Source organism: Phocoena sinus, chromosome 16 (genome assembly GCF_008692025.1).
Source record: "Phocoena sinus isolate mPhoSin1 chromosome 16, mPhoSin1.pri, whole genome shotgun sequence".
NCBI lineage: Eukaryota > Metazoa > Chordata > Mammalia > Artiodactyla > Phocoenidae > Phocoena > Phocoena sinus.
In genome coordinates this window covers 54,946,478-54,959,272 of record NC_045778.1, presented here as the reverse complement: position 1 = coordinate 54,959,272, position 12,795 = coordinate 54,946,478, and the positions used below count along the sequence as shown (strand labels likewise).

Genomic DNA, 12,795 nt, shown 5'->3' with positions numbered 1-12,795 from the left:
TGTTAATATACGATATTTGTTTTTCTCTTTCTGACTTACTTCACTCTGTATGACAGTCTCTAGGTCCACCCACATCTCTGCAAATGACCCAATTTCGTTCCTTTTTATGGCTGAGTAATATTCCACTGTATATATGTACCACATCTTATTTATCCATTCGTCTGTCAATGGGCATTTAGGTTGCTTCCATGACCTAGCTATTGTAAATAGTGCTGCAATGAACATTGGGCTGCATGTGTCTTTTTGAATTATGGTTTTCTCAGGGTATATGCCCAGTAGTGGGATTGCTGTGTCACATGGTAATTCTATTTTTAGTTTTTTAAGGAAACTCCATACTGTTCTCCATAGTGGCTGTATCAATTTACATTCCCACCAACAGTGCAAGATGGTTCCCTTTTCTCCACACCCTCAGCTTTTGCTGTTTGTAGATTTTCTGATGATGCCCATTCTAACTGGTGTGAGGTAATACCTCATTGTAGTTTTGATTTGCACTTCTCTAATAATTACTGATGTTGAGCATCTTTTCCTGTGCTTCTTGGCCATCTGTATGTCTTCTTTGGAGAAGTGTCTATTAAGGTCTTCTGCCCACTTTTTCGATTGGGTTGTTTGTTTTTTTAATATTGAGCTGCATGAGCTGTTTATATATTTTGGAGATTAATCCTGAGTCCGTTTATTTGTTTGCAAATATTTTCTCCCATTCTGAGGTTTGTCTTTTCGTCTTGTTTGTAGTCTCCTTTGCTGTGCAAAAGCTTTTAAGTTTCAGTAGGTCCCATTTGTTTATTTTTGTTTTTATTTCCATTACTCTAGGAGGTGGATCAAAAAACATCTTGCTGTGATTTATGTCAAAGAGTGTTCTTCCTGTTTTCCTCTAAGAGTTTTATAGTGTCCAGTCTTACATTTAGGTCTCTAATCCATTTTGAGTTTATTTTTATGTATGGTGTGAGGGAGTGTTCTAATTTCATTCTTTTACATGTAGCTGTCCAGTTTTCCCAGCACCACTTATTGAAGAGACTGTCTTTTCTCCATTGTATATCCTTGCCTCCTTTGTCATAGATTAGTTGACCATAGGTGCATGGGTTTGCCTCTGGGTTTTCTATCTTGTTCCATTGATCTATGTTTCTGTTTTTGTGCCAGTACCATATTGTCTTGATTACTGTAGCTTTGTAGTATAGTTTGAAGTCAGGGAATCTGATTCCTCCAGCTCCTTTTTTTTCCCTCAAGACTGCTTTGGCTATTCACGGTCTTTTGTGTCTCCATGCAAATTTTAAGATTTTTTGTTCTAGTTCTGTAAAAAATGTCATTGATAAATTGATAGGGATTGCATTGAATCTGTAGATTGCTTTGGGTAGTATAGTCATTTTCACAATATTGATTCTTCCAATCCAAGAACATGGTATATCTCTCCATCTGTTGGCATCATCTTTAATTTCTTTCATCAGTGTCTTATAGTTTTCTGAGTACAGGTCTTTTACCTCCTTAGGTAGGTTTATTCCTAGGTATTTTATTATTTTTGTTGCAGTGGTGAACAGGATTGTTCCCTTAATTTCTCTGTCTGATCTTTCGTTGTTAGTTATAGAAATGCAAGAGATTTCTGTGCATTAATTTTGTACCCTGCAACTTTACTAAATTCATTGATTAGCTCTAGCAGTTTTCTGGTGGGATCTTTAGGATTCTCTATGTATAATATCATGTCATCTGCAAACAGTGACAGTTTTACTTCTTTTCTAATTTGTATTCCTTTTATTTCTTTTTCTTCTCTGATTGCCGTGGCTAGGACTTCCAAAACTATGTTGAATAATAGTGGTGGGAGTGGACATCCTTGTCTTGTTCCTGATCTTAGAGGAAATGCTTTTAGTTTTTCACCATTGAGAATGATGTTTGCTGTGGGTTTGTCATATATGGCCTTTATTATGTTGAGGTAGCTTTCCTCTATGCCCATTTTCTGGAGAATTTTTATCATAAATGGGTGTTGAATTTTGTCAAAAACTTTTTCAGCATCTATTGTATATATTGAAGAATCCTTGCATCCCTGGGATAAATCCCACTTGATCATGGTGTATGATACATTTAATGTGTTCTTAGATTCCGTTTGCTAATATTTTGTTGAGGATTTTTGCATCTATATTCACCAGTGATGTTGGTCTGTAATTTTCTTTTTTTGTAGTGTCTTTGTCTGGTTTTGGTATCAGGGTGATGTGGACTCGTAGAATGAGTTTGGGAGTGTTCCTTTCTCTGCAATTTTTTGGAAGGGTTTGAGAGGGACAGGTGTTAGCTCTTTTCTAAATGTTTGATAGAACTCATCTGTGAAGCCATCTGGTCCTGGACTTTTGTTTGTTGGAAGATTTTTAATCACAGTTTCAATTTCATTACTTGTGGTTGGTCTGTTCATATTTTCTATTTCTTCCTGGTTCAGTCTTGGATGGTTATACCTTTCTAAAAATTTGTCCCTTTCTTCCAGGTTGTCCATTTTATTGGCATAGAGTTGCTGTAGTAGTCTCTTATGATATATTTCTGCGGTGTCCATTGTAACTTCTCCTTTTTCATTTCTAATTTTATTGATTTGAGTCCTCTCCCTCTTTCTCTTGATGAGTCTGGCTAAAGGTTTATCAATTTTGTTTATCTTCTCCAAGAACCAACTTTTAGTTTTATTGATCTTTGCTATTGTTTTCTTTGTTTCTATTTCATTTATTTCTGCTCTGTTCTTTATGATTTTTTTCCTTCTAACTTTGGGTTTTGTTTGTTCTTCTTTCTCTAGTTCCTTTAGGTGTAAGGGTAGATTGTTTATTTGAGATTTTTATTGTTTTTTGAGGTAGGCTTGTATAGCTATAAACTTCCCTCTTAGAACTGCTTTTGCTGCATCCCATAGGTTTTGGATCATCATGTTTTCATTGTCATTTGTCTCTAGGTATTTTTTGGTTTCCTCTTTGATTTCTTCAGTGATCTCTGGTTATTTAGTAATGTATTGTTTAATAACATTCTTTACATAGTTGGTTATTTACATCAGCGGGCTCCAACTCCAAGTGTCACCTGTTCAGATGGCCCCTCTCTACCAACACATCTGAAGTAGAGTGAATCCCATCACCTGTCTTAAAATTCATGGCACCGAGTACTACGAGAAATCAGCATACTTGTTCATTCATTGACTGGTTTGTTATGTCTCCCTACCCCACCCCCATTTTAGAGTTTAGATCCCACAAGGGGAACCAAGGCAGGACCTCGCCTGTTCTGCTTACTGTTGTATCTCTGGTCCCTAGAAGGGTGCCCAGCACCAGATTGGGGCTCAATAAATCATCGCTGATTGAATAATGAGTGAACTTACGAATATTTGTCACATCCCTCATTCAATTAGTTCTAACCACTACCCTGTGACATAATCAGTATAAAAGTATCTAAAACCATTTTGCTGATGAGCAAAAGCAAATCCAGAGAGACAAAGTGTTTCCCAGCTAATAAGTGGCATCTTCGTCCAGTGTGTAACCCATCAAGTTGACACAACGGAAAGCAGTCCAAGCCTCTGCTTTACCTCCTACATGACCTTGAACTAGTCACTTAGGCCTTCACAGTGCAGTTTCCTCTTTGAAAACAAAACTGACAGTACTTTCTTCATAAGACTAGAGGATTAAAGGAGACAGTCAGAGATAGCACATGGCACGATGCCTGGCACATAGGAAGCACTAAAAACACTAAAGCACTAAAAATAGTTATTCTCCTTGCTAGTACATATTCATTATTCATGGACCTCTATAACAATAGTGCCGTAGTTATTATGTTAGCTCAGGGATACTGAATGCCACACCCAGGACCGCGCTCGCGTGGGTCCTGACCTCACACCCACACATCTGCCTCAAGCCCTGTGGCCCCCAGCACAGTCCTCACGCCCCTCTCCACACCTCAGGGCCGCTGAACAGAGGGCAGGCAGGATTGGGAGCTGTAGAGCAGGGGAGAGGTGCTCCGAGTGGTGGCTCTGTTGGCCTCCCGTGTGCTTTCAGGACCCAGCCCTGCCTGCCCCCCTCCAAGACCCACTCCATTCATACCCGCACCTTCCCTAGCAACAAGCAACTCGGGCCCAGAGCTGCTGGCTAACTCAAGGGAGCCCTTCGTGGGCCCCTCTACACCTCCCTGCCTGTGGCCTGGGCAGTTCCAACTCCCAGCACAGGTTCTGAGATGAGGCTGAAGGCAGTGCTCTAAGGCTGCATGCAAGCCTGCATCTGCATCTCTGTCTGCACGGAAGCAGGTGGCTCTCTGAGCTCCAGACCTGTGCTGGGCACAGCCGAGCGCAGCTGGGGGCTCAGTGGAGCCCAGCTTGGCTCTGCTTGCTGTGTGGCCTCAGCTGGTCCACTCCCCACTCCCTCTGGGGAGCATGTCTCTTCACCACGGGGTGATGGAGCACATGAAGTTTGGCTGACTCTGGAACCTCGGGCAAGTTGCTTAAAACCTGGAAGCCATATTGTGTGCATCAGAATCTCCTGGCCAGGAATTAAGAGAGAGGTGGGGCTCCACCCAGAAGAGCAAGGACTACCACTTACTGAGTACCTACCATATGCCAGGCACTCTTCTCCATGTTCTACCCATATTGTCTTATTTAAGCTTGATGGCAACCTTGTGAGGTATGAACTATTATTATTTCCATTTTGCAGATGAGGGAACAAACAAGAAAAAAAGCTTTCATCCAAAGTCACACAATTTTTTAAATTTATTTTTTATTTACTTATTTTTTGGTCGCACCACCCAGCATGCAGGATCTTAGTTCCCCGACCAGGGATCGAACCTGTGCCCCCTGCAGTGGAAGCACAGAGCCCTAACCACTGCAACGCCAGTGAAGTCCCCCAAAGTCACACAGTTAAATAAGTGTGGGAACCAGGTTTGAATCTAGGCAGCATGACTCTGGAGCCTCACACATCCTCCCCTGGCTCCATCAGATCTCACTGGTTTGAGCACCCCATGGTCCACCTAATTGCCACCCCTCACAGGGATCTCGGGCAGGAAAGGGCTGAGAGCCTGTGGTAGAGGAGGCAGCGCCCTTGGGCTTGGATCAGCCCTGCCAGATGTAGCATCTGCTGCCCCAAAGGTCAGACGGGTCCCCCCTTATGAGGTCCCGCCAATGGACATGGGAGCCACTAATGAGGCCATCATGACAGACGGAGGCCAGCATGCCAGCTTCCCCGGCGATGGCTCTCCCTCCAGGGGGCACGGCAATGGGCCTTGGGAGGGGCAATGGGCCCCTGGTGGGACCAGGTGTTCTGGGTTCCTGCCATTCCTTGGAAAGTTCTGTCCTGGCTCCTTCCTTCCTCTGTCCTTTCTCCTCCTCTGACCACCTGGAGGCCAGTGACCTTGGCTCTAGCTGCATAATGATTCCTTTCTCCTCCCAACGCTGGGGAGAACTAAAGAAGCAGACATTTGCATCTTCATCCTCTCCCCTCCACTTGCCCACGTGACACATGAAGTTACTATATCACTTCATAGAAGTGACATCGAATCACAGGCTCTCACAGAATGCCACTCTTAGGACTTTAGAATCGTCTTGTCCAAGGGTTTTCAACAGGGACTAGTATTATTCCCAAGGGGCAGTTAGAAAAGAGCAGGGTTGTTTTGGTGGTCACAATGCCTGGGGGTACTACTGGCACTTAGGCATGGCCCAGAGATGTTAAATGCCCTGTACTGCGTTAGAACAGTTCTGCACAGTGAAGAATCACACCACCCAAAATGCCAACAGTGCCCCAACCATCACCACCAATTTTTACAGAAGAGGACACTGAAGTTCAACAAGGAAAAGTGATTCATTCAAGGTCACTGTGGCAGAAACTGCCAATTACCTACCAATTTCCCTTTTCCTCGTATTCCTTAGAAAAAGAACCTTACAAACAGCTGAGTGCCACCCAGCTCAGAGATTCCGTGTCCCCACTTCCCCAGCAGCTCTGTGCAAGCTGTATGCAAGGTCCAGTCCAGGGAATTAAGCGGGTGTGTTGTACGGGACTGCTGAGAAGTCCCCTTGAATGTGTGCCCTTTCCTGCCCTGCCTCCTCCTGCCGCCTGAGATGCAGCTGAGCAGCATCCCTGTGCCACAAGGCAATGCACTAAGGATGGAGGAGCAGTAGGATGGGAGGTGTCCAAGGTCCGAACGAATGTGGAGTCCACCCCAGCCCTGAGCAACCTGCCTTCAGAGAGCTGATACATGAAAGAGAAACAAATTCTTTTTAAAGCTATTGTTCTTTGGGAGATTTTTCTAGTAGTTGCCCCTAAATCGATAATAGTCATGTAACTGGTTCAGATTAACATTCATCAAACATTTTTGGAGCATCTAAATGTGTCAAGCAGCAAGCTGGGCATCTTCACAGGCATTATCTTCAGAGGAGATCTGATTCTTAATCCCATGTTGCAGATAAACATTTTTCTTTTTTAAAAAAAGCAAAGACCTAAAAGAGGAAGGAACTTCCTTACCCATGGCAAAGAACGAGCAAGTGGCAAAGCCAGGCCTGAAGCCACAACCTGCTAACGCCTTGACTACTGCTACCTCTACTTGTGGCAAGAGGAAAACTGGGGCAAAGAGAGTAACTACGTGAGGACGGCATCACTCATCCTGCAAGACTAGGACAGACATGTCCTTGGCCAATGTGGGGCTCTTCGTGATGAAAATCAGCCCAGGAAGGCAGCAGAGCCTCCTGTAGTGACTAAGGCAGGGGTTGCTGTTTCTCAAGTAGGAAGGTCACAGTCACTCATTCTTCATGTGAACTCCTGGTCACAGTGGACAAGGTAATTCAGGCCAGTTCTCTACTGAGGACAGTGAAAGGGAGGTGGGCCAGAAAATTGGAAAAACATCTTGAAAACGACAAAGACGACAAACCACTGAGGAAGTGCTGGGCTAAGATCTGGGAGAAGACAAGAATCCAGAAAGAGAAACCCAGCCCACAAAGCTGCTCTTGTCCAGAGGACATTTGCTTGCCTGGGAGAAATAGGTACTGTAGCAGGAGCTGGCTCTGAGTGTCCCCTCAGGGCTGGAGGGAGAGAAGTGAAAACCCAGAGCCTGTCACAGGTGGGAGCTCTGAAACCCACAGCCTGCACAGTAGTGGAACTACACACCCCAGGTGGGGTATGGAGAAGACATAAACCAGCCCTCGCACAGACTTGCACCCTGGTTTCTTTTTTTTTTTTGTGGTACGCGGGCCTCTCACTGTTGTGGCCTCTCCCGTTGCGGAGCACAGGCTCCGGACGTGCAGGCTCAGCAGCCATGGCTCACGGGCCCAGCCGCTCCGTGGCATGTGGGATCCTCCCTGACCGGGGCACGAACCCGTGTCCCCTGCATCGGCAGGCGGACTCTCAACCACTGCGCCACCAGGGAAGCCCGCACCCTGGTTTCTTACCAAGAAATATCCAGCCTTGAAATTGAATTGTTGTGATTCCAGAATAGTAGCACACCCAAGCATTTATGCAAAGCAAATAAAAATACTTTCTGGATTTTGAATCCAAGTCTTCAAGATAGTATTCCAACATCCATGAGAAAAACCAAGGAAAAAACAGACAGTAGAAACAGACCCAAAAGTACATGAAGTATTGGTATTATCAGATGCAAGCTAAAAACTATGCTTACTGTGTTTAAAGAAATTAAAGGCCAAACTTTAAAAATCTGACAGTGAACTGGAAACTATAAAAAGTGATATTGCAGATTTGAAAAGAACCAAATAGAAATTCTGGCTCTGAAAAAAATAGCCCAGAGAGATTAAAGAGGGAAAATACAGAAGTGAAAGGAAGAGACAGAGAAGACAGAGCAAGAAGGCCTATCATACTTCTAATAGAAGTCCCAGAAGAAGGGAGTAAAAAGCATGTGGCAAGACATTCCTCATGTGAATCTATCCTGTGGGAGTTTTTTATGGTAATGAAGGGATTTTACCCTTCAGTAAGTAGAACACTGGTCACAGCCCTGGGAGAAAATGATCCAAACTTTTCCTCCTTTGTCAAAGCCCTCTCCTAACTTTCAACCAGCAAAATCCTGAGCAGAGGGAGATCCTGTTGACATCGGGCTGAAGACTGAGATGGCAGAGTTTTGCAAGACACAGGAAGAGGTGTGGGGTTGGGACTCTTTTATCTTGAGAGGTGGGGAAGAGTATCCATAAGAACTAGGGGGGGACACCAAGACAGGGAGGGTGTAGAGAGACCTGGGGGAGGAGCCTGGGGAAACCTGGGGAAACAGAGGTAAGACCTGAGAGAGGTTCCCAGGAACCCCTTTGAAGGTTTAAGCTGCATTTAACTACCTTTCTCCTCTAAGTGTCTGGTTTCCAGTGGCCCAATCATACTCATCCTCGACCATGGTCCCATCACCAGGGGTGGTCCTCTCAAGCCAAATCTAAAGCAGCTCCAGGCCACCTCTCCCTCACGCACGGCCCCAGACAGTCCACAGGAAACATGCTCACATCATTCGCCTTGCCATCTGTGGAAGTGGAGTTGGCTCCCAAAGCAGATGGGTTTTTTTTGCTCACCCTTTGCTCTGCCTTCTCAAGTTGAAAGCCACAGACTTACCTTTAGATTCCTTTTTTTTTTTTTTTGGCCACACCATGTGGTTTGTGGGATCTTTGTTCCCTGACCAGGGATCGAACCCAGGGGTCCCGGCAGTGAAAGCACCAAGTCCTAACCACTGGACCACCTGGGAATTCCCTAGACGCCTTAGATTTATGTCAGATATGACCTCCTGGGCCCCCCCAAACTCCAGGAGACATACATCAAGTATACACCAAGGGGTCTCCTTGAAGCTCACCTTAACAGGTTTGAGGTGAGGGGGACCCCCTCCCTTTTGGGGTTGGAACCCTAACTGTCCAAGGGGTTGGGACTCATAGCACAGCTTTCTACAAAAAAACTCTCTCAAAATCCCCCAGATCTCCAGTTCCTAATCCTCTTTTGCCCTCAGCCATCTCCCTGGTTCTCAACCACAGTGTCTGTCCTACAACTCCTTCTGCGGGGCATCTTGGTCTTCATGCCTCAGCCAAACCTGGAAAAGGAAGAGTCCTGATTTAATGTGTCATTATATGTGTCCCTATAACTAAATGGAAAGTTCTGGAAGGAGATACCATATAATACTAACAATATAATTATCAGAAGCTGGAGCTGTAATTTATGTTTTATTTTACCTTTATGCATATTTCAGATTTTCTAAAATGAATTGTTTCACAGACAGAAGACAATTTTCATTTATTCAAAAAAAAAAAAAAGGTGTGGTCCCTGGAGCAAACATTGCTGGTTACCCACCCAACCACCACTTCCCCACTCCATCCCCACTAAATAACCATTCAAGAATTTTTTTTTTTTTTTTGCGGTACGCGGGCCTCTCACTGTTGTGGCCTCTCCCGTTGCGGAGCACAGGCTCCAGACGCGCAGGCTCAGTGGCCATGGCTCACGGGCCCAGCAGCTCCGCGGCATGTGGGATCCTCCTGGACCGGGGCACGAACCCGCGTCCCCTGCATCGGCAGGCGGACTCTCAACCACTGCGCCACCAGGGAAGCCCTCAAGAATGTTTTTATATTAGGTGGCCTGAGCTTCAGAGGAGGCTGGACTCTGCTCCAAGTGATACCTGGCAGTCACATGTGATAATTCTTTTCCCCTTGCCAGCGACTGCCTTAGAAAGGAACACATGACACGAGAGTATAAATAAATTGTGGCGCATTAATGCAAAGGAATATTATTCAGTGAGAAAAAGAAATGAGCTATCAAAGCACAAAAAGACACGGCGGAAACTTAAATGCGCTATCACTAAGTGAAAGAAGCCAATCTGAAAAGACCGTATGATTCCAACTCTATGACATTCAGGAAAAGCAAAACTATGAAGACAATAAAAAGATCCGTGGTTACCAGGGGTTATGGAAGAGGGAAGAATAAACAGGCAGAGGATTTTAGGTCAAACTATTCTCCTGAATGGTGGATATATTTGTTGTTATACATTTGCTGTCATACATACAAATGTTGTTATACATTTGCCCAAACTCATAGAGCTACAACTCCAAGAGTGAACTCTAATGTAAACTACAGACTTTTGAATAACAATGATGTGTCAATGTAGGTTCATCGATTGTAACAAACAAAATGTACCCACTGTGCTGTGGGATGTCCACAGTGAGGGAGATAGTGCATGTGGGGGGCAGGGGTAGATGGGAGCTCTCTACTTTCTGCTCAAATTTGCTGTGAACCTAAAACTGCTCTAAAAAATAAAGTTTATTGAAAATTAAATGTTTTAAAAAGACATGAGAAAAAAAACAGTTCCTTTCCTGCCCGTTAACAAGACCTCACGAGATGTGATGCAGCATCCAATGACACGCTGTGCAGAGACGGAGAACACCAGCTTGTTGGCAGTGGTGGACCAAGGATGGGGCAGGCGTGGTCCACCCCAGTGCAGGCGAAACAGGGGTGCAACGGCAGAGAATCTTAAAACCAGTAAAACAATCCAAAAGTCAGTCTCCATTTTGTTATCATCAAGCAGCAGTTTTAAACTATATCAGTGATAAAATATCCTTCCCTCAAAAATCTCTTGTCAGTCTAATTTCTAAAATTAGACAATAAAAAATTAGACCAAAAAAAAAGTGTATTGGGACTTCCCTGGTGGTGCAGTGGATAAGACTCCGTACTCCCAATGCAGGGGGCCTGGGTTCGATCCCTGGTCAGGGAACTAGATCCTGCAAGCATGCCACAACTAAGAGTTCACATGCCACAACTAAGAAGCCTGCCTGCCACAACTAAGGTGCCCATGTGCTGCAACTAAGGAGCCTGCCTGCCACAACTAAGACCCGGCGCAACCAAATAAATTAATTAATTTTTTTTAAAAAGTGTGTTAAAGCCCCATGGTTACCGCTGGGCTTTAATACACGTTAACTTCCAATTAGCACATTTTCATTACTTATCCTTTAATAAACATCATATTCCAGGTGACAGTTAATTCGGAAAGTTCCAATTATCTGGGCAGCATTTGATACATGCAGACTTATCTGCACATGTGGTATTTTTTTTAATTAATAGACTTTATTATTTAGAGCGGTTTGAGGCTTACAGAAAATTTGAGTGCACAGTTTCCCCCATTATTAGTATCTTGCATTAGTGTGGTACATTTGTCACAACTGATGAACCAGTGTTGATAGGCTGTTATTAACTAAAATCCACAATTTACATTAGGGTTCACTCTTTGCATTGTACTTTCTATGGATTCGGACAAATATACAATGTATCCACCATTCCACACTATATAAAATACATTAGCTGTCCTAAAAATCCCCTGTGCTCTGCCTATGCATCCCTCCCCAAGGCCCTGGAAAATACTGATCTTTTTTCTGTCACCATAGTTTTTCCTTTTCCAGAACGTCATAAAGTTGGAATCATACAGTAGGTAGGCTTCTCCAATTGGCTCCTTTCCCTTAGCAACATGCATTTAAAGTTCCTCCATGTCTTTTCATGGCTTGATAGCTCATTTCTTCTTCTCGTTGAATAATATTCCATTGTATGGATGTACCACAGTTTATCCATTCACTTGATGAAGGACATCTTGCTTACTTCCTGCCTGTGTGTTTCTGGGATAAGTTCCTAACTGTTCTGATTCATTCAAGCTCATTCAGGTGCAATTTGTGTCCATAAAACCTATGATATGACACATTCCTGCATTTAAACAGTAAATTCAAAATAGAAAATGATAGCCCACTGGGTTTAAAAACAAAAAACAAACAAACAAAACCCCCAGAACTTGAGTTTCTTCAATTCTGTCATTCTATGGGACCACTGGAGGCTTGTTTTGTGTTTAAAATCAAAAGCTGTGATACAGAGTGTGAAGTGAGAAGTAGAATGCTTTTGTTTGGTAAGCACTATTTTTGTTTATATGTGAAATATTTTACTGAATTTAAACAATATCTTTAAAATTGAAATTTCTTCTGTGTTTGCTTGTTTTGAAACTAGAGAACAATTTAAGAAAATAATCATTACTGATCATTACATGATTACTAGTCAAAATAATTTCATCATGTTAATAATTCTAAGATGGTCTCCAAGATTCCCACCACCCGGTGTACATGGCCCAAACAATCCCCTCCCCTTGAGTGTGGGTGGAAGCAGTGAATATAATGGAATATTACAGTCAGTTGACTTTGAGCTAATCAAAGGGGATATTATCCTGGGTGGGCCTGACCTAATCAGGTGAGTCCTTTTAAAGCCGGTGACACAGCAGAAAGGTCTTTCCTGCTGGCCTTGAAGATGCAGCCTCGATGAATTCCACAGCTACAAGGAAATTAGTTCTGCCAAAAGCCATGTGTGTTTGGAAAAGGACCCCAAGCCTCAGATGACACCACTCCCAGCTGACACCTTGACTGCAGCTTTGTGATACCATACCTGGACTCCTGACCCACAGAGACTGAGATAATAAATGTGTGTAGGTTGTTTTAAGCTGCTAACTTTGTGGCCATTTGTTACCGCAGCAATAGAAAACTAACGCACGAGCCTAAGGCCCCCGGGCTGGCCAGAGGCAGAGCTGGATGAATACATTCCAGTCTGCACGCTGTGAAGGAATCCCTGTTAATGCTTGGAGATGCCAAAGCAGAGAAGTTAGGTGTCTCAGCCAAGATCACACAGTTGGCAAGTGAAGAAGTCAGGCTAAGCCAGGCCTGTCCAACTGCAGGGCCTCCAAGGCATGTGCTCCATGGATGATCCTGCAGGTGGCTGGTAGTCAGACCCTATGGTGACGTGTGGTGATTTCTGGTGACAACGGGACCCCAAAGCTAGAAAGACCATGTAGAAGAAGTGGTTCCCACTCCAAGATTCCCAGACTGGCTTCACCTCAACC

The 12,795-nt window shown here is 44.0% G+C and overlaps 1 protein-coding gene across 2 annotated transcripts in view; it reads right to left on the bottom strand.

The window, feature by feature from the left end:
• Positions 1 to 12,795, bottom strand: part of ZFYVE27 (zinc finger FYVE-type containing 27) — a 76,149-nt gene that overhangs the window by 15,455 nt on the left and 47,899 nt on the right. Inside the window, exon 12 of one of the 2 annotated variants that reach the window (XM_032607786.1) lies at positions 10,234 to 10,402. The exons of the other annotated variant lie outside the window; for it this stretch is intronic. Within the exon in view, the coding sequence (XP_032463677.1) occupies positions 10,254 to 10,402 (149 nt within the window). The 3' untranslated portion in view covers positions 10,234 to 10,253. Of the gene's footprint in view, positions 1 to 10,233; positions 10,403 to 12,795 lie in introns of those variants that run through there. 2 annotated transcript variants of the gene reach the window in all.